This window comes from Arachis ipaensis, chromosome B06, assembly GCF_000816755.2.
Source record: "Arachis ipaensis cultivar K30076 chromosome B06, Araip1.1, whole genome shotgun sequence".
Classification (NCBI taxonomy): domain Eukaryota; kingdom Viridiplantae; phylum Streptophyta; class Magnoliopsida; order Fabales; family Fabaceae; genus Arachis; species Arachis ipaensis.
Window position 1 is genome coordinate 99821048 of NC_029790.2, and position 18460 is coordinate 99839507.

General features: G+C 33.2%; 2 protein-coding genes across 10 annotated transcripts in view; both read right to left on the reverse strand.

Annotated features, from left to right (window-relative positions):
* Positions 1508 to 3627, reverse strand: LOC107604743 (random slug protein 5-like). Its single transcript, XM_021105576.1, has 5 exons — positions 3610 to 3627; positions 3321 to 3497; positions 3127 to 3264; positions 2679 to 2924; positions 1508 to 1912 (listed from the first exon to the last, which is right to left on the reverse strand). Exons 1-5 carry the CDS (start codon positions 3625 to 3627, stop codon positions 1508 to 1510), a joined length of 984 nt encoding a protein of 327 aa, XP_020961235.1.
* Positions 4201 to 18460, reverse strand: part of LOC107647161 — a 35644-nt gene continuing 21384 nt past the window's right edge. For 3 of the 9 annotated variants that reach the window (XM_021104646.1, XM_021104647.1, XM_021104648.1), the window contains 8 exons: positions 11775 to 14389; positions 9533 to 10288; positions 9143 to 9439; positions 8422 to 8913; positions 7426 to 8331; positions 6548 to 7328; positions 5083 to 5343; positions 4824 to 5004 (listed from right to left, as the gene is read on the reverse strand). In XM_021104646.1, coding sequence (XP_020960305.1) covers positions 6552 to 7328; positions 7426 to 8331; positions 8422 to 8913; positions 9143 to 9439; positions 9533 to 10288; positions 11775 to 14372 — 5826 coding nt within the window. In that variant the 5' untranslated portion in view covers positions 14373 to 14389 and the 3' untranslated portion in view covers positions 4824 to 5004; positions 5083 to 5343; positions 6548 to 6551. Of the gene's footprint in view, positions 4260 to 4821; positions 5005 to 5082; positions 5344 to 6547; positions 7329 to 7425; positions 8332 to 8421; positions 8914 to 9142; positions 9440 to 9532; positions 10289 to 11774; positions 14390 to 18460 lie in introns of those variants that run through there. The other 6 variants (XM_021104651.1, XM_021104650.1, XM_021104653.1 and 3 more) reach the window with 6 other exon arrangements.

The following is an 18460-nucleotide window of genomic DNA, read 5'->3' on the forward strand; positions in this document are numbered from 1 at the left end:
CAATTTGGAAACTCCTCCACTAAGAGTAGTAAACCCTAACACATAAAGAACACTTTTGCATATCATCAAAACACAAGAAACACTCCTAGTCTATAACTTTCTTGGCCAAACCACTACGAAAGCCAGTACTGATCAAACCCTAGCACAGAGCACACAACAGAGGCGTTCATACCCACCGATTACAATCGAAAAAAATGGCCTGAACTTTTGTGAATATTAGATTAACAACAATATCAAAAAACAGAGGAACCACATTTTTTTTTCATTTTTGGCTTACCTCTTTCAGAGAAACCAGGCTTCCTAACTTTGTGTATGAAGGAGATGAAAACAATGATGCTCCAGAGCCTAAGTCTTCCATTGAAATCGGTGTGGTTAATGCAATCGCACATGCGCCATTGGAGGTTGAGGGAGAGAGAAGAAGAAACCTCACTCTGTGTTGTGTTTGTTTCGTGTTTTGTGAAGAGTGAGACAATACGTTATTGAAACATTGAGGGAGGGACGTATTCAGCGTGAAACGACGTCGTTTCATGTCATTTTAGCGCCATAGCCAAAACGGCGTCGTTTCTGTAATGCCCACGTGTCACGAACGCTGCCAGCTAAGCTTTCCGGTTGCGCCAGGTGTCCAAAAATTGCCGAAAGGACAACTTTGAGTCCCGGAGTGCAAGTTCGGGGATGACTCTGAGGAACTTTTAAGTTCAGGGACTACTATGAGGCTCGAATGTAACTTTAGGGACTACATTAAGGCTTATCTCGTTAAACCATGTTACTGAATTACTAAACTAAAAAAGAAATTGAGTTAATCTTGATAAAAAAAATTGAGTTAATGACAAAAAATAATAATTCAAAAAATAAATTTTGATGACTTTTTAATTTTTCTCTTAAAAATTCAAGGGTGAATTTAAAACCCATTTGAATATTATCTCCCCTCAAGTTTCCTAGTGTGTCAAACGTCAAACTCAACTCAATGTATACAGTAGTCCTATGCACCAAGTTTAACTTATTCATCAAACACAACTCTATTAAAGGCAATATTAATTCTCATAATACTAAGTTAGATGCTTCCTAGCAATAAAAGCACAATTATAAGCCCCATAAAAAAACAGTTTGCCGATTCGGTATTCCTTGCCATTGAAGAAAGAAAATTGCATTTGAAGAATCAAGATGAAGGATCAAGAAATATCAGAAGAGATAAAGGAGGTGAAAAGATAAGAACCTTAACACATAATTCAAAAAAAGAAGTAAAACTATGCCATCTAGAAGAAAAAATATAAAATGTGACACATTAATGAAGTGTCAAATATCTAACGAAAATTGAAAGAGTATCTTGGTTTCTCTTTCTATATATCACAAACAGAATATTATTGTGGTCTACTAATCTTGAGAAAAGGGCATTGCATTGCATGGCATGCCGGAGTAATTGAAATAGTTGAATTTTCAGCTAAGTTAAAAAAAATAAAAAAAATAAAAAGGAACGAAGTGGCAACATAATTGATCCCCTGCATTTGCCTCAAGGCTTTGCACCAGATTCATCTTTTTGCAGAATTGTAGGTTTAGGAGAATCTAGTCCTTCTTTTACATTAATCTCTTCTTTATCTTCCCCCATGGTTGAACCAAGAGTGTCACAACTAGATGTTTCATCATCCGAGTTGTTGTCATCTATTTGAATTGATTCATTGATGAGTTCTGTTGAAACACCACCTTCACTGACATTAGACATCCTCTTATTGTCATCATCTTTCATTTTTTTGGAAAAAGACTCGAGGGTCCATCCGACGGTGTTTCGCCCGCCGAAGTAGGATTCCAGCTTGTCCTTGTCAAAGAGTTCTTCCATCATCCTTAGGCTTTTCGTGTTGTCCGGATATGCGAATATCACCTTCTTGAAAGTCTTTGGCTCAAGAAATGGCTTCACCATCTGTTTAACAAAGTAAAAATGAGAGATGCTTACTTGTTAAACTGAAAAAAGAGTGTAACTCATAAACACATTGATTCTTACTGATTCACCAAACTCTGTTAATAAATTTTTATTCTTTTTACCATGTTGGATAACATGGGAAAATTTTAACATATGATGAATGTAACAAGCAAAATTCTAGCTTGTCATTATACTCAAAAGTATATGGAAAAGAGTGTTGGACGACAAAAGGTGAGCATGAACATAAGTTAAGTGTGGTAGAGATAAAGATACTAAGATGGATGAGCGACTACACATGTATGAACAAAATAAGGAACGAGATATACGAAAGTTGGAGTAGCACCTATTGTAGAAAAGATGGTAGAATTTCATCTCAGGTAGTTTGGACACATGGGAAGAAGATTGCTAGAGCATCTAATTAGGAGGTGGATGAGATGGAAGGTAGACAAAAGTCGAATGGTAAAAGAAGACCCAAAAAAATCATATATGAGATAGTTAAAGGAAATCTACCTCTCATTGTAGAGATGACACATGATAAGGTTCAACGACAATATTTGATCTATGTAGCTGGCCGACCAAACTAGATAAGGCTTAGTTATTATTGTCATTGTTGTTTGTTATTGTGGTTATACTTATAAGTCACTAACTCTGCCCTATTCTTTGAATTATAGTTAGTATATCACAAAGCATCAAGCTTACCATTGCATGCATTAAGATAGTAGTGAAGAGAGGAGATATTATGATATGATATGATATGATAACATACCGTCCAAAAGGACTCAAATACTTTTGGTGGGTTGTACATGACTGCAAGGCCCAATCTCTCAGGGTAATGATCCTGCAAGATTTGAGCAGTTTCCCTTGTAATCTTCAATGATATGCAGGATTTGTTCCACCCTTGAAAATCAACCAGCCAAACCATCTGTTCCTGCTGCTTAGAACTCAAAGTCATTATGGCATTCTCCAAACAGTAAACAAGGTACTTGATCTGCCCTGCTGCGGCGCTTGCACTCTTAATGCATCGCAAAATAACAACACAATAACATCTTATGAGTGAAACCAATCATAACTATAAAATTACTGTGTCATTATTTAGTAAATACGAATATTGTGTCAAAGAAAAACAAGAAAAAATGTTTATTTTTTTTTTTAAATTAAAAACTTATTTAAGTCATCATAGTTCCCGGGGATTCTAGTATAAAAATTGAGAGTACCGTAATAGCAGGTCTCATGACAAGAACAGTCCTCCCTTGTGAATCCAAGTAATCAGCTTTGTATAGCCTTCCTAAAGCACCTTCTTGAGCTATATCATCCTTATTGCATAGAAGGGACAACGAAAATGACAATTTTAACTAACAAAAATTCATCATTAAACAGAATTAAAAAATAGATACCATATGATGCATACCCATTTAATCATCTCAGGCTTGTACTCTAACCTCCATTTCAAGCTGCATTTGAGCATCTTTGCTGCTTTCTTAGCATTATTTTTTCTTGCTCTGAGGTACCTTTGTATTGATGCATCTGAACACATAACTGGAAACTTATTTGCAACCGGACCAATGATCTTTCTGACTTCATCAATCTGAATAATAAATCGAATATGAAATCATTATTTTTCCCCACAAGAATTGTAGGACATTCACAAATGATATGAAACAACTTCTTATAGATAGAGTAGTGTTTTTTAGATAAACCTTTTTGAATGGACACATTATGTAGAAACGTATATATAGAGAGAGAAATAATAAAGATACATAAAAGACAGAAAATTTATGTTTCCATCTCTATTGTCTTTAGTTTTTAGGTGAATAAAAAATTAGACAAAATTTTATCTCATACAAATTTTGTTCGCATGATCTCTTAGTGTTTCTACTATTGTTTTGTAAGACATGCCAAATAAGATATTATAGTTTTTGGCTAGTAGGTAACAAACAATATTTAAAGAGGAGTGCTAGGGGCCAGCAGAATTTGTGATGTTTAGCCATCAATTAGCCATCATCAATATTTTCAATGGTGTGAGATGACATCTAATGGTGTAGGATTAATCATTTTCTTTTTGATGGTTAAGTGCTGGCCAAATTTCAACAAAAGTGTTGGTCCCCTACACTTTCTCATATTTAAAAGTGTAAGCTCAAAGAATGATGTTGGGCTACTGAACTAAAAGTGTTAAACTGCTAGCTAAATGAATTGGCCAAAATAAATTAAAATTGTTGGTCTTTATGAGCTTTTTTCAATTAAATACCTTTGCTTGATTCTCTTGAGGAGTCAGAATTTTTTCTATTGAGCTTCTTCTGAATGATGATAATCTTTGTTTCAAATCCATACTCCAAACAGGGATAACAGCCTGAAATTAAATATGGACAACCAACAAAAAGAAACAACTTTTCTTTTAAGTAATTGCAAAACAAATACATATATGAATTAATATTTTCATATAATCAGTTTCAGCTTAGCACACTAAACATCAAAGATGGATCTAATTAAATTTGCAAAAGTCCCCCACATATTGATAATATCATTTACTACATAACGTTAATGATGTTGCTAACTACTCAAGGGTCTTGGTTTTAGGCTTTTAGCACTGATTCATTCATCATGTTAGAAGGATAGAATAACTAATTTTTAAATTATTTCTAAGATATTAATATAGAAAAATATTTACAAAAAAAAAAATGTAAGGTAAGATTGGAATGAATCTATAGTAAATTTAACTTAAGAAAAGAAAGAAAAAAATGTGATCTTTATGATTCATAACAATTGTATTCCGTAAAAAATCTATCTTGTGTTTTTCTTCCAATCCCAATTCGAAATAAGGATTAAAAAGAATTTATAGTAAAAACAAAGCATCATAGTCACCCTAGATTAGAACAGCATATAAAATAAAAGAGTTAAGGAAAAAGATATCACCTTAAATAAAGTATGTGTTGCAAGAAAAGAGTACTAGATTTCCAAGATCAGACTCCAGGCTATGAAACACAAAATCAGAATTCAATAAAGAAGAAATTGTTGTATTGTGATATTGTACGTAGAACTAGATAGTAATTTGCCGGATTTTCATCATGCAAGCCTGTACGGTACATTATTGATTCCTACAAATATGGTACAATCAACAAAGGGATAAACATAAGATTTATTTATTATATTTTTGTTCATTTAATGAAACGAACCTCTTGGTTTGGTTTCACTAATGATAACGACGTGATTGATAATCACTGATAGAGACAAGAACACAGATTCATCTTCATCAGCATTTGATTGCTTGTGATTTTAAATCGACGGCGCCCAAGAAATGAAACTGTACAAGAGCATCAATGCCAACGATATCATGAATGTTACAATGACCGTAAGAAAAGTCAAAGCAATCGAATCATGGCCTCTTTGTGAAAACAGAAAGCCAACCAAGTTCCAACAGTGTATGTAATGATCTTCTAAAGAGAAACAATGAGAGAAGAAAAAGTTTATAATAAAATCAGTTAATATAAAATATTTAAAATTTTCAAAAATTAACAAACAAAATTAAAAAACTGTATATCAAAACTTTATGTTAGTTATAGACTAATTTTTATTAGGGTAAAGTATACTTTTTATCCCTGAAGTTTGACAAAAGTTTCAAAAATATCTCTAAGTTTTATTTTGTTTCAATTTTATCACAAAAGTTTTCGATTTGTATCAAATATACCCCTAACGGCTAATTTTTTTTTTTAAGAATTTCATAAGAACAACACTCAATACAAGCAAATCAAGTATAATTTTCATGCATTATTGTTAGATTAGTCTAAAATTTTTTTGAAAATTTAGCCGTTGAAAGTATATTTGATGCAAATAAAAAACTTTTGGGATAAAATTAAAACAAAATAAAATTTAGAGATATTTTTTAAACTTTTACCAAACTTTAGAGAAAAAAAGTATATACCCGTTTTATTATTCTCGTTGATAATAATAATAGTAGTAGTAGTAAAAAATATGACCTTAAGAAGAGAAAATTGTGGATCATGAAAACGAATGTAAGAGGTGAATAAGGACATGTAGTTTGAAGAGGCAATGAAAACTTATTAAGAGGTCCAATATTATAAGGGCACATGATAAGTGAAAAATAAGGGAAGTAATAAAACTCATAAGAATGTTTCAAAGAAAGAATAAGATTTTAAGATTTGCAATAGTAATTAAGTGATTATGTTTACATGAAGATCTCTTTATATAATATGTTAACATGTAATGTGATGTATATTATTATATTTATAATATATTTTCCAGCCTGCCTCTCTGCAGGGCTTAATTTCTTATTATATGGTAATTTATTGTATTATATCAATGAATGTTAAATAAAGCCAAGAACTAATCACCCTTAGAAGCATTGATATAAGTCGTATACCTCTGAAGTCAAAAGAACCAGTTCATTTACTTGATTGACACTAGAAATTAAATCTTACCGACAAAAAAGGGTGTTTTAGGTAAACATTATAAAGATGATTGGTTCTTGCAAATAAGACAACCAAGGAAGAAAAGATGAATAATCGAGATAAAAGTTGTCAGCTGTGACACTGAGAAGTTAGAAGTCAAAGAAATACAGGACAAAAGCAATCTTAGTCATGCATTTTTTATTTGATTATCTATACTACATACTATACATACCGCTTCATGAGTATTTACGCTGTCGCTGTCGAATCATTTGATTCACTTCCAGGTTCCTTCCCTCATATACATATATGTTGTATATGACCTCGTCCAGTTGTAATCTCCTTAGCTCTGGTGTGTATAAGGTCGCAGAGCAGAAGGTCTCCATCTTTGGGCATTCTTTAATTTTTATCCGTCCACAATGTGGTAGCTCGAAATAGAAAGAGCTAATTGAACAGAAGCTGTTTAGCTTCGGTAACTTACTCAGCCGAATGGTGCCTAAATTTGGGAATATAATCTTTGCTCCCTTATGCTGCACAGACTTATTACTATTATTGTTCCCAATGATCTCTTCCATCTCTTTACATCCCTGCACATCAAGTGCTTTCAGATTCGAAAGGCTTCTGGCAGCGGACACATTTGGAAACACAAACCTCAAATCATGGCACCTACTAATTATTAGAGTATTCAAATTCTCAAAGCCTATGACAGAGTTGTTGTTTCTCCAAATGCGATTCAGTTTGGGCAGAGAATGCAACCTCATCCTTACTAATTGTGATTTATGAATCCCAGTGCCAGTCCCTTCAAATACAACTTCCATAATCTGACATTGCCGTACATGAAGCTCTTTCAGATGTTGGAATAATAATGAATGAATGGTGTTGGATGGGACACATGTGAGAAGCTTGTTGCAGCTCTCAACTTCAAGCCTTAATACCCTCTTCATGTAGCCCACCAAGTGCTTGTATTGAGGTTTCTCGTCAATACATTCAAATGTGTCTACTTCTTGCAACTCCACCTACATAAAAATTCAACAACATTAACATGTGATCTCATCTAAATTGAAAGCTTACTACTAGTTAATGAACCAATGCAATACATATTATATGTCGCACCTTATATTTGCCTGAATAATTGTGAAGATAATATAGTGTCAAATTCATGTCTCCAAGGGTGAGCGTGTCATTATTAACCTTGTGAAGGTTAGGTGTGCTTACAATTACTTTTCCATTTCCATTAGAAAAGGTTTCAATTTGTGAGGAAGGTGATAAGAGCATTAGATCATAGTCATATGACCCTCCACAGAAACATTGGAGGTTGGGCACACCAGTTAAACTTATTTCTTTTAATTGGGGAAATGAGACCTGCACCTGTTCCTGTTTCTTCTTATCTTCGTTTTCATTGCTCAATGGGATGTCATAGTCATAATCTCCATAACAGAAACATCTCAAGTTCGGCAAATTTTCAAGACTCAACTTCTCCAATTTTGGAAATAAAGTCTTATCTTTACAGCCTGCACCCATGTTCATGATTTTCCCTTCCTCTTCTTTTTTGACAATCTCTTCAATCATCTCACAGTTTTTAACTTTTAGTTCTTTTATCTCCACAAGGCTTTTGGCAACAGAATAGGACATCACACACTTTAAATTGTTGCATCTTGCAATTTCAATTGACGTTAACTGGGTAAAACTTACATGCCTCACAATATTGAGTCCCCATATGCTCCTCACTTTTGGTAAATCTTGTAATTTTATGCTCTCTAGTCCATAATTTATACTTTGATCATATCCTTCCTTTGTAAGCATTTCTCCTCTTGCTTCAAACACCTCTTCTAGTGAATCACAACTAGTAATACTTAGTTCCCTTACATGTCGAAGCATGCGCATCTCCTTGAGCTCAACAAGCATTGAGAGTTCATGATACCCACTGATATTCATAACTGAAATCTCAAACAAGTTCTTAATTATGTCTTTATCATGGAGATTGCTCCACCTAATCATCTTTTCTTCTTGTAATGCCATCTACAAAATCAACAACCACATTTAGTGTGCCACCATAAGATATATATGAGCTAATTAATATATGTAAATATCTTTTAAGATGACACGTACAAATTTTCTAAATCCCTCTATAGTAGAATTCAACTGGTCTTCTTTTTGCACAGAGATATTGCACTCGAAGTATGTTGTTGCCTTCGAATTCATGGTGACATTCTTGAGCTTAGTTGTATGACAAGATCCCCGTGAAAACACTTCCATATTCATACAGTCATCAATCATTACTTCTTGCAGAGATGACAACTCAAAGGAGTAGGAAACTTGACAGAAGGCTTTTAGTTTCGGTAAGCTTACAAGACTTAGTTTCTCTAATTTTGGGAACATGACTTTATCTTCACTTGTGTTAATCTTTTTGTTGGATACTATTTCTTCTATGTTCTTGCAATCACTTACTCTTAAATTTTTAAGCCTTCCAAAAGTTGAAAAAGAGAACAATATCTTTATTTTGTCACACTTATACATGTATAGATATGTTAAGTTTGGAACTAATAATCCATTAATAAAAGGCTTTTCTCTCAATATTCTCTCACTGCCTTCATTAGAATCCTGCAAAAAAGAAGAAAAAAATAATTTGGACTGTAATTAGGGAAGACTGCATCATTCAACTTGTGGAGGTCTTGTATGTATATAATTGTTAAATTACCTTTTTCTTTTCGAATCAATATTCGTGTTTTATATTCTTTTAAAATGAACAATTACTGGTGCCTTTAATTTCAAATAAGCAAATTTGAAATAAGACGTTAATGGCAAATGAAATGGTGGTTTTGTTACTCACCCTGCCTTCTTGCTTGCCGTTGATTGCAAAAGAACAAAAATTCTCAAGATTTGGTAGTCCAGACAATTCAAGTGACACCAAGTGAGTGAAAGTAACCATCATGCTTGTTCTTTTTTCTAAATTGTCATAATCACAAATGTCAATGCTGGAATTGTGTGTTCCCTCAAGCAAAACTACTTCTTCCACTGAATCACAGTCTCCCAGATCAATATATTCAAGAATTGGTACATGGCTTATTTCTGCCTTGCCCTTGATTTCAGAAATTGCAGGTTCTTGATCTTGTGCCAATGATGCTTCCTGCAAACTCATCAGCATACTCAGAATTCACACAATTTGTTCTACATGAATAATACTTAATTGAACAATTATAGATATGGTGAGACTCGATACCATGATTGTAGTAGTCTCTTGACTGCGGTGGCGAACAAATGTAAGTGGCCAAGGCATGCAACCAATAAGGGGCCGATGAGAGGAGCTTGATGAGTTGGAATTGCTAAAGTCCCTGTTTTCTGTCTTCAATTGGGTTGGTATCAAAGATATCTTCAACTTGGGACAATACCCAAAATAGAATGTTCTCAATGATGGCCATTCTAACTTTGCAGAATCTGTATACAAGTTTTCAAAATTCGGAAGTCTATAGAGTGATAAAGCGCATAATTTATTAAAGATGATAGTATGTTCTCTTCCTTTGGTTTCAAGATCTCCCTCTTCTTCATCAGCAACTAAAGCCACCATCGAGTTGCAAGAATATATGTCTATTGTCTCAAGATTCACCATTGCTTTGACAGTGGCTGGTGTAAACACGTGACTTAAAGAGTCACATGACTCAATTTCAATTGATCTCAAATTGTGAAACCCATCAACACTATGCGGAACATTACCCCACACATATTTTAGCTTAGGAAGACTATCGATGTGGATTTCTCGCAGCTGAGGAAACATTTGGGTATTCGACGACTTTGAATATTCTCGCAAGTCAAATACTTCCTCCAAGGAATGACAGGTCTCTAAGGTGATGGTTTCCAATACTGGAAATTGTAGCATCCAAATAGATGAAAATAACTTGTTTTGACAATTTGATTTAGACATAGACTCATCTTCCTTAGTTTGTGAAGCATTAACTCTTTCATTTGTGCAACTCGAACCCTGTCCGCATATAAATAATATGGAGATAATTGATATTGTTGCAACAGGAATTATACATGATATTCTATTTCCTTCGAGAAATAATTTTAGAAGATACTATATAAAACATATTAAATGCGTATTGAAAGAAAGTTTATTCATATACATGTGTGAGCATTTGTTCATTTTTCTCGAGTCTTATAAATTATTAAGACTATGTATCTCTTCAATTATATTGGAAGCGATGCACCATTCATTTGAGACTTTAATATATATCTTGATGTGATTTTTCTACTCTGGTGAATAAGTGAGACTACCAGAAGATATACATATCACAAATCATAAATAATTAGCAGTTGAAATTAAATAATCTTTGTGTACTATAAAAACACTGTATCTTGTGTCTCATTACCCTCACCGCATCGTTCAACAACCACCTTCCCAACAAATTGACAGTGCTGAAGAAATGATAAATGAAATACTCCCTCGATTCTATGAGGGCAAAAATTGTGGGCAAAAAAATGTTGTTCACTAATGGGGCAAAATCATGTAAAATGTTCCATAGTTGATAATTTTTTTTTTATATATTTATCTTGACTTTCACCTAATAATAGTCTTTTTCTATATATTTCTACTAAAAAAGTATTCACTCTCTAACATTTTTTATTAAGTAAAATACAAAAATGTGTATTCAAAAGTTTATATTGCTACAAAAATAATTCTTAAAGACACCAAAAATAAATAAATCCCTCAATAATTTGAAAATACAACAAAAATAAAAAAAATATTCTTTTTTATAAATTGCAGATAAACTTTTGTGTTTAACAAATAATTTGTGTATTTGATCAAATTTTTGTAATGACATTTGAACAACTATTTAAAACACACAAAAAATGAAGCTTAAGAAAAAATAGAATTTTATAGAATTCTATTTGGTTCAAGTCGATTATAGTATTATAGTATAAGCTAAGATTACCAAAATATTCTTAAAGAAAATCGTGTGAACTATGTAACAAACTATTTCAATTTCAAAACCATCTTTACGAGTGAGAGAATCAATTTTTAAATAGAATTATTATATTTCATGAGAAAATAAAATGGAAAGAAGTATATATAAAACAAAATAGAAACACAAAATACATATAAGAAAAATATTTACATACATGATTATTATGTATAAAATAGATGATTCTGTTGTATGGTTATTGTTTTAGAATAATTGGATAAAAATGCTTTGAACAGCTAACTATACCACTTTTATACTGGCTTTCAATTTTGTTTTGTATTTTTATTATTAAATTTAATGTAATATAAAAAATGAAACTAGCCATCCACTTGAAACTTGTATACAGCAGACCTTTTCCCCCCCTTCTTGTCATATAATGCGATATATAAAGAAAATTGAATATGATAAAAAAAAAATGCATGTACCGCAATGGTATAAAGAAATTTGAATTGTGAGGAATTAGCAAGAATGAGTGATCATAGAGATAAATAAGGAACTTACACGATGAGATGAATCTGTTGATGAAGGTGGCTCAGTTGAATCGATGGCATTGCCGAAGCCAGTGAATAGTGGAAGACGCCGCAGATACAATTTCTCTAAATTTAAGAACTCAGAAATCAACGGGTTGTTGACTTTATGGTGATTGTCGGATGCCTTACATATCTCCTTTAGCATTGGGAGATTAAATATTGACAATGACTTCAATAGCGGGAAGGCAGTGTAAGAAGTTGCAGTGATGCAATCTACAACATACATAACATCTGGACATGAATCTAGTATTAGTTTTGTCAAGCATTGGAATCCGCTGTCATCTAATTCACAAATCACATTTTTCAAGTCCTTCACGTCTTCTAACTTGAGAACTTCACATCTCTTAATCAATTGCATTAGTACTGGGCTACACTTGATAGACTTATTGTAATTTGTATGTCTGAACACTAACTTATTTGGCTCCAGATATCCAAAACCACGATCGTCATCCCAATATTGAGTCACGTAAATCCAAAACCTCTCTATATTTTTGAAACTCAAATCTTTAGGCAGAATTTCTACCTCTCTTACTTGGATTTCAAAAACCTTCAAGTGTTGAGAAAGTTCTATCAACTCACCGAGAATTGGCTTGTTTAGCATCCAAGGGAAGTTTCTTACCCTGAAATAAAGTTCTTCCAACTGAGACAACCTTGCAAAGACATTATCTGAAATGATGGCAAGTTCATTACATTCTGTCAAGTCCAGCAATTTCAGAGAGCTTAATTGTCCGATTTCAGTTGGAAGTTCTTTAATGTTAGAGCGGGAGAGGCTTAAGATTTCGAGTTCCACAAGTATATTGCCAATCACGGACACATCTCCAACATCACAATCTTCTAATTGCAATGTCCTTAAGGTCACGGGGGTTTGGAAAAGAGACGGCATTGTTGGAATGCGCAACTTGTTCATTGTCAAAACTCTGATCTTACTCATTCTTTGGAAGAAATTCTCCGGCCACAAAATGGCTTCCTCTCTTTCTGATCGCGCTTGAAAGAGCTCAAGCATTGGACAGTCTATGCCATTGGTGATTGCAGCTGCCAAAATGAGTGACAGTGCTTTGAAATGATCCACCTTGTCTTGTTTCTTCAACTGCTTCAATTCATCATTACCCTGACGCACCTCGAAGCCGTGCTCTTTTGGAGATGCAATTGATAAGACAACATCGCGTACAACATCATGCATCTTCACACAGCCACGTTTTCCACTTTCCAGCAATAAAAAGCACCTTTTGAGGTCATCCACCAAAGTGTCCACCATGTTTCTTGCTTTTCCCAGCGCACCAGCAAAATTAATCAATCGCATCCCCACAGCATGACGCAGCACACTTTCTACCGGAACATCAAAGTCTTCAGGAAACAAGGCGGAAAGGAAAAGGCAATATTTGTGTTCGTCAGTTCCTAAAGATGTAATGCTAAGCTCAATGCTTGATTGAACCTTATCCTGCAACTTAGAATGTCGTAGTTGCTCAAGTGCATACTCCCATTGAGGCTTAGCTTTGTTTCGTAGCCCACTTCCTGTTGTCACAATAGCAAGGGGCAAGCCTCCGCATTCTTTTGCAACCTTCCTTGCAATGTGCTTTATGTTGGCCTTGTCTGTAGTGTCAACCCCTGCCATGTCCCGAAATAGGTCCCAGGCTTCTTCTTCAGGCAACACATGAAGCTGGATATTCTCCTTGCTTCCCATCTTACGACATACTTCTTCGTTTCGTGATGTGAACAATATCTTGCATACTTTCTCATGTCCAAGGGAAGGAATTCCAATGCTCTCAAAATCAAGCTCTGACCACACATCATCAAACACTATCAACACCCTACTACTTCCCTGCAAGTAATCAAGTAATTCCCGTGCTTTTCCTTGCACGCTCCCACTTCTGAATGGCAACCCTAGCCAATCGGCAATTTGAGCTTGGACCATTTGGTAATTTGGATTTTGAGACACCACTGCCATCAGAACCTTATCGAATAGCTTTTCTGATTCAACAACTTTGATAACACCTTTCACTAGGGTGGTTTTTCCCACCCCACCCATGCCACAAATGCTAATCATTCTGATCTTGTCATCCTTCAATTTCTCCATAACATCCCCAATGATCTTTTTTCTCGACTCCAACCCCTTGATGTCTTGAGTGAAGGTTGGTCCAAGCCTTAGTGCAGGCTTAGGATATGATATGGGTTGAAGTTTATCTTTCTGCTCCGCCAAGCTTACAACATCTTGTGATGCTCTTGTCGCTTGCTTGCCCAATGAGTAATCAAGTCTTCCACCAACACATTTCTTGCGCTTGTTTTCTACAGCATCTTCATAGAGTTTATGAACCTTCGCATCAATCGCTTCCACATCAGAGAGCCACTCTTGCACGTTATTTGCGACTACAAGACCTCTACTTCTATCTGCTTCCACTTGTCCTTTCAATGCATCTTTCATGCCCATCAGCTTCTTATGTTCTTTTCTTAGGTTGCCGACAAGTCTTTCGTGACAAATCAGATATTCGAATTGCTTTACGGTGGACTTCACTATCAAATCTCCAAGTTTTGAAATAGCCTCCGTTGCAAGTTGTTCAAAGCAAGACCCCATCTTCTTATGTCTCTGTTCTGAATTATTAAAATTAAACAAAAAAAATGTAAACAGAATTAGATCTTAACAAATGTTTTGCTACTCAAAATAGCAAAAGCATCGCTTATAGGCATCTTAATGTTTATAATCATTTCTGTCAATGTATGTGTGAGTTGCTGCGTTGTTTCCTTATATTTTCTCACATGTTAACACTATTTTTCGGTAACTTCATTCCAATAACTTCAATTTTAAATAATAAACAATTGTGCACAGTTGAAAAAGAAAATCATCAACAACTGTGTAGGATTGTAAAATTGAATTTGTTTTAATATTGAAATATACAATTGTATGTTTACTAATCTTTCATTTATTTGAACATTTCTAAACCAACTTTTAAATTAACAGAAATAACCTAGGGTAAAGTGATTAATAATATAATTCGTGATACTCAAGATCATAATATAATGACAAATTAATCAGTATAATTCCTATAAAAACTAATATAATCGCACACAATTAAGTTTACGAATCTGTTCATTACCAAGAAATAATCTAAGACAAAATACGATCAAAATTATCTCACCAAAATTACCCCAATAAATATGATCAAATATCAAATTGAGAAAGAAAGGAAGTGACATTACTGATTCCAAATGTTTAATACCACTATTCATTCAATGATTTGATATGATATATTTTTTTTAAAATACCTTTATTTGAATATTAGTTTTATCTTATACTATAACTAGTGACGCTATCTAACCAAGTTGATACAAACCTAACAAAAAAAATCAATGTGTGTATGTATCACATGTTTCTTCTTTTTTGCTCTTTTTCTTGTTGATATAGCACATAAATTTTTATTAAAAATACTGAAACTTATCCATATAATACCTAAACTTTTGCACCTAACACAAAAATTTTTGTATGTAACACAAACTTGTTAATGTAGCATAAAAATTTTTGCATGTACTATAGAAATTTTCGCACATAATACAAATTTATCGACATAGTACAAAAAAAATTTGTACATAATCCAAAAAACTTTGTTATATACTTCTATTGCCGCAAGTTTTGTGCTTAGTAGTTTTGCTGAACAACTCAAAAATTACTTCTACTATTGCTGTGTTTAGATTTTGTGCACCAAAATGTTTGTGCTCAGTAATTTTGTTGAATATAAGTGGATGAATCAATATTCTGGACATATAATTTTTGTACCGTGTATTAATTTTTATGCTCAGCACTAAAATTTCTATTATGTAATTTTTGCTAAACATATATATAAGAAGGAGAAGATAGTAATGATGATGATGAAGGAAGAAGAGAAGAAAAAAAAGAAAGAGAAAAATCAAACAAATAAAGAAAAAAGAGGAGAAGAAAAAGAAGAAAATGGAGGAGGAGCAGTAGTGTGAATACGTATTAAGAAGGAAAAGAAACGTGTGGTGACCAAGTTAGACTTAGGTTAAAAATTGCTTAGTTGCCTAACATTTCTAATATAACTATTCAATATTTTAAATTTGTATTTATAATTAAATTTGAAAAATAATCTTTAGATAAAATACTGATTTAGCTCTTAATATTTGAATTAACGCTTAATTTCAATATTTAGATATCTTATTTTTATGTCAAATATCATATTTTATTCCATTTCTATTTTTGCTTATGAAAATATCCCTTTTCTCTTTTATGTGTGTCATTATCTCTTCCACCTGCTCTTCCATAAATAACAACAAACATTACTAACACCAACAAAATCAACCTTAACAAAAACTAAAAGATTTATAGGTACAAGCATAAAAGCCTATTTTAATTTTATTAGAGGTTAAAGTATTTCATCAAACGGGATAGGAGCACGAAAACACATTGCATTCGAATGCAAAATTAAAATCATAATTATTTCACTTAATTGCTTTGTTTGTGATGAAAAAGAAGACGAATAGAGTAGGAGTTGTCACTTTTAAGAGTGAAGAAGACAATAGAACTATTCGTGACTTCAACGTGCATTTCGTGTTGGCAACCTTGGGTGGTGATAATGTCGGCAATGAAGGAGAGGAAGAGAATGTGTGTGTTTCTGTGGGTGACGGCAAAGAGGAGAGAAGAAAAAGAATTGAGAGAGGAAGGGGATGGGTGTGATTAGGGCTGCACATGGATCGGATCGGATACGATATCCGCATTTTTTTAGGCCGGATCCGATCCGATCCGATCCGCATACTTGCGGATCGGATCGGATCGGATATCGGGTATATCCGCATAATTAAAAAAAAAACTATTTTAAGATTTTATTTGACTATTTTTACAAAAAAAATCCAAAAAATTCATTTTTTTATCTGTTTAAGCCTATTTACTCCTAAAATATTATCAATAATAGTTCTTTTGAATAACAAAAACAAAATAATAACACAAGATTTAAGTTTAATTATTCTAAATTGAAGTACAACATAAAAAATTAAAAACAAAATAACATAAAATTCATAAATAACACACTAAAATTCATATCACATTAGGATTTATTTTCTTAAACTATGCTATTTATATGTGATGTGCGGATATGCGGATTTGCGGATCGGATTCGCGGATATCACTGCCAAATCCGCAATCCGATCCGACCATAGTGCGGATCCGATCCGATCCGATCCGATGGCTCTGCGGATCGGATAATATTCGCAAAATTCGGATCGGATGCGGATAATTACCACGGATATGCGGATATTATCCGATCCATGTGCAGCCCTAGGTGTGATGTTGGCACAGGGGACCTATGCTGGTGATGTTGTGCATGAGGGAGAGAAGAGGACTTAATATGAAAGTGGAGTGTTGGTGTTTGTGCAATGATGGGGGATGGAATTGAAGGAATTTAGAAGACTAAAATCTTAAAGTTGTCCTTGATATTGAGCCCATACACTAAAATTTACCTTGAAGTCCCAATTGTATTATTAAGGCCCCTAAGAATGAACTCTAACACTATAATAGTCAATGTGCCACTTTTCAGCAATGAATCAGCAATTAGAGTAATAATCTGACATAAACTACTACGTTGGAGACTGCAATGATAGTTGACGTGACAAGTCAACCTTTGTGACTTAATCTAGTCATAATCCCTATTTATAACCATAAAATCATCAATTATTCTCAATTATCATTTTTCTCCAAATTCAAACAAGGCTGGTTCTATTGTGGGAAAAGTATAATGTGGTCCTCTAAGAACCAGGGTGATTTATAAAATTTTAAGTTTGTTAGTTCATTTTTAATATGGCAATTCATCATAAACTTCTATTGTCACATAATCACAATTTGTGCCCCACACAAATGCTTGAACTGAAAACTTTTTTTCGTCATCCGCAAGAGTCCCCAAATCATATCACGTAGCAATATTTATATTTTGTTAAAATTAAAAAATGAGATTAAAGTAAGTGATAAGAGTTCGAATTTCGTCTTATGTATATAGTTATTCATTGGCAATAACAAATACAAACCCTTAAATAGAGTTTAGATCCGTGATAGATTAGTCATTGACTTGTCAGATTAAAAGATATAACTAAAAAAATTAATAAAACAAAAAAATATAAAAATGTTAAGATTATAAAAATAAAAACAAGAAAGGTTTATATAAGAATTATTTTGATCAATTTTGTCATGCAATTCCTATATATATTTTTTCTAGTTATATTTTAGAAAAATAAATAATTCTCCTTTAACTAATAAAAAAAACTATCCAAACCATCAATAAAAAATATAAAATAATGTCTAATTTTAACTTATTTTTACTCATTTCTTCCTATGTGTTTCATTATTACTGGGAAATAAATATAACAAAGCAAAAGAAATTAAGAAAATATTTATCGGAGTTGTAATAAAAAATACATTAAACAAAAAAATATTCATTCACAAAACTTTTCTTTCATACTTGGAATAACAATGCACATGGCTGCTATCAATAAAGAATATAGGTCAACAAATTAATAAATTGCTTTAATTATGAGGGACTCGTTTATTATTAGAAAATATTTTGGGCCACACTATAAACATACATAAATGCTGTACGGCTGCAATATTGGCCACAAATTAAGAATCTTATCAATAGGTCTTTAAAGAACCATAAAATTCTTTCC

Coding starts and splice junctions, on each gene's coding strand:
- LOC107604743 (XM_021105576.1), bottom strand. Junction 3,265..3,320: donor AGCCTGAGATGATTAAATGG/GTATGCATCATA, acceptor AATTTTTGTTAG/TTAAAATTGTCATTTTCGTT. Junction 2,925..3,126: donor TCATGAGACCTGCTATTACG/GTACTCTCAATT, acceptor CGATGCATTAAG/AGTGCAAGCGCCGCAGCAGG.